The sequence below is a fragment of the Portunus trituberculatus genome, chromosome 20 (genome assembly GCF_017591435.1).
Source record: "Portunus trituberculatus isolate SZX2019 chromosome 20, ASM1759143v1, whole genome shotgun sequence".
In the NCBI taxonomy this organism is placed as follows: domain Eukaryota; kingdom Metazoa; phylum Arthropoda; class Malacostraca; order Decapoda; family Portunidae; genus Portunus; species Portunus trituberculatus.
This window is the reverse complement of record NC_059274.1, coordinates 10,435,813-10,437,378: the sequence shown is the minus strand read 5'-3', so window position 1 is coordinate 10,437,378 and position 1,566 is coordinate 10,435,813. Positions and strand designations below refer to the sequence as shown.

General features: G+C 38.4%; 1 protein-coding gene across 2 annotated transcripts in view; it reads right to left on the bottom strand.

The window, feature by feature from the left end:
- LOC123506757 (cuticle protein CP1246-like) overlaps positions 1 to 564 on the bottom strand; it is a 16,795-nt gene extending 16,231 nt beyond the window's left edge. For both annotated transcript variants that reach the window (XM_045259061.1, XM_045259060.1), the window contains exons 1-2: positions 431 to 564; positions 1 to 325 (exon numbers count right to left, since the gene is read on the bottom strand). The exon at positions 1 to 325 is cut by the window's left edge. In XM_045259061.1, coding sequence (XP_045114996.1) covers positions 1 to 325; positions 431 to 442 — 337 coding nt within the window. In that variant the 5' untranslated portion in view covers positions 443 to 564. The remainder of the gene's footprint in view (positions 326 to 430) is intronic.
- Positions 565 to 1,566: the final 1,002 nt, after the last annotated feature.

The following is a 1,566-nucleotide window of genomic DNA, read 5'->3' as shown; positions in this document are numbered from 1 at the left end:
TAGTTCCGGAGTCACTACTGAGAACCATGGTTACGCCACGGCCCAGCTGCCTCCCTTTGCCATTTTTGAAAATTACTCCAGATGGACCATGGGACAGCACATGGGGATTGCTACGGCGTTGGCGAGGAAGGTTGTTGTGGGCGGCAGCCATGTCTTGGCCAAACTGAACGTGTCTCCCGTCGTGCATGATAACGCCAGCTGATCCGATGGCGGCGATGTTGTCGGCCTGCTCACGGGTGAACTGCTCCAACCTTCCGTCAGGATGAACAACACCAGAGTCACCATACTGGGCACTGACGCTCGCCGCCATCAGACATATCGCTACCTGTAGGAGTCACACGGTAGAATGAAAAAGCCGTGACACCAGCGTTCAAGGACTGTTCATAATAGCAGTAAATATCACTGAATACTGACAACTGAATAGTCTTACCAAAAGCTTCATAGCTGCAGTTTTCGTCTTCCTCGGCACTCCAAGATAGGCTGCTGGGATGACTGATGCAGAATGGAAGCCGGCTCCCTTTTATACCCGTGCTTTTCGCCTCGCCGTTAACCTTCGTTCTTTTACAATGGACCGTTTATGCATGTCCACCAAAGAGCAGGAAAAGTATTTAACTTATTGGATATCGCCTTATAAGGACAACGATTGCATTCTCTCCAATCAGACCAGCGTGAACTTTAAAGTGAGATTTATTTTTTTTTTTTTATCCGAGTTAATTAATCTTTTTATATCACCTAAAACTGTGGTGGCATGTTTGACATAACTTGTATTTAACTTTGTTTGAGAGTTACTCAAGAGAAAAGATGCCTTTGTGTTACCCGTATGATATTATCACCTTGAGTTTGACATTTTTTTGTCTGATAGAGCTTTTGATATTATTTCTATTGTTGTTGCTATTTACATGTTTGTGGCTCTTGCCGTTCTGAACCCATGCTAGGGATTTGGTAGGATTATGATATTATTATTGACTATGAGGAATGTTCTTATTTTATTATTGATTATTTCCTCAAAGAACTTTTCAAGTATTTCTAGAATTGAAACTGAGTGATAGTTAATTGCGTCAGTGGATGGTTTGTTCTGTTTGGGGATGAGTGTGATTTTAAGCGTGTTTAAATGGTTGCAGAAATTAGCCCATAGGAGAGAGGGATGTTAAATACTTCGGTAAAGATTTCAAGTACGTTGTATGATAGGTTTTGTTTTATGTTTTTTTTTTCTTTTCTTTTTTTTACCTTTATTTCCCCAAGTGTTTTTTTTTTTTTTTTTTTTAGTAATTTTATTGTTTGCTTCATTTCTTTCTATGTGATCTGTGCTATGTAATAGGTATCGTTAGTTAGATTTTTAGAATATTTTGTCGATTGAATAGTATATGAGCTTCGATATTATTGATGTAGTTATTAATTAAAGGTTCAGTATTTTTATCATATTGTAGATTTTCTGTAGGTCTTACTCTAAAAACATTATTTATTTATTTTTATATAAGATGAAAAAACCGGCTCAGGGCAATAAAAACTAGAAACAGAAAAAGCTCCTTTTAGTTGCCAATCCCCGTGAAGGCTTGAGAAATTTAG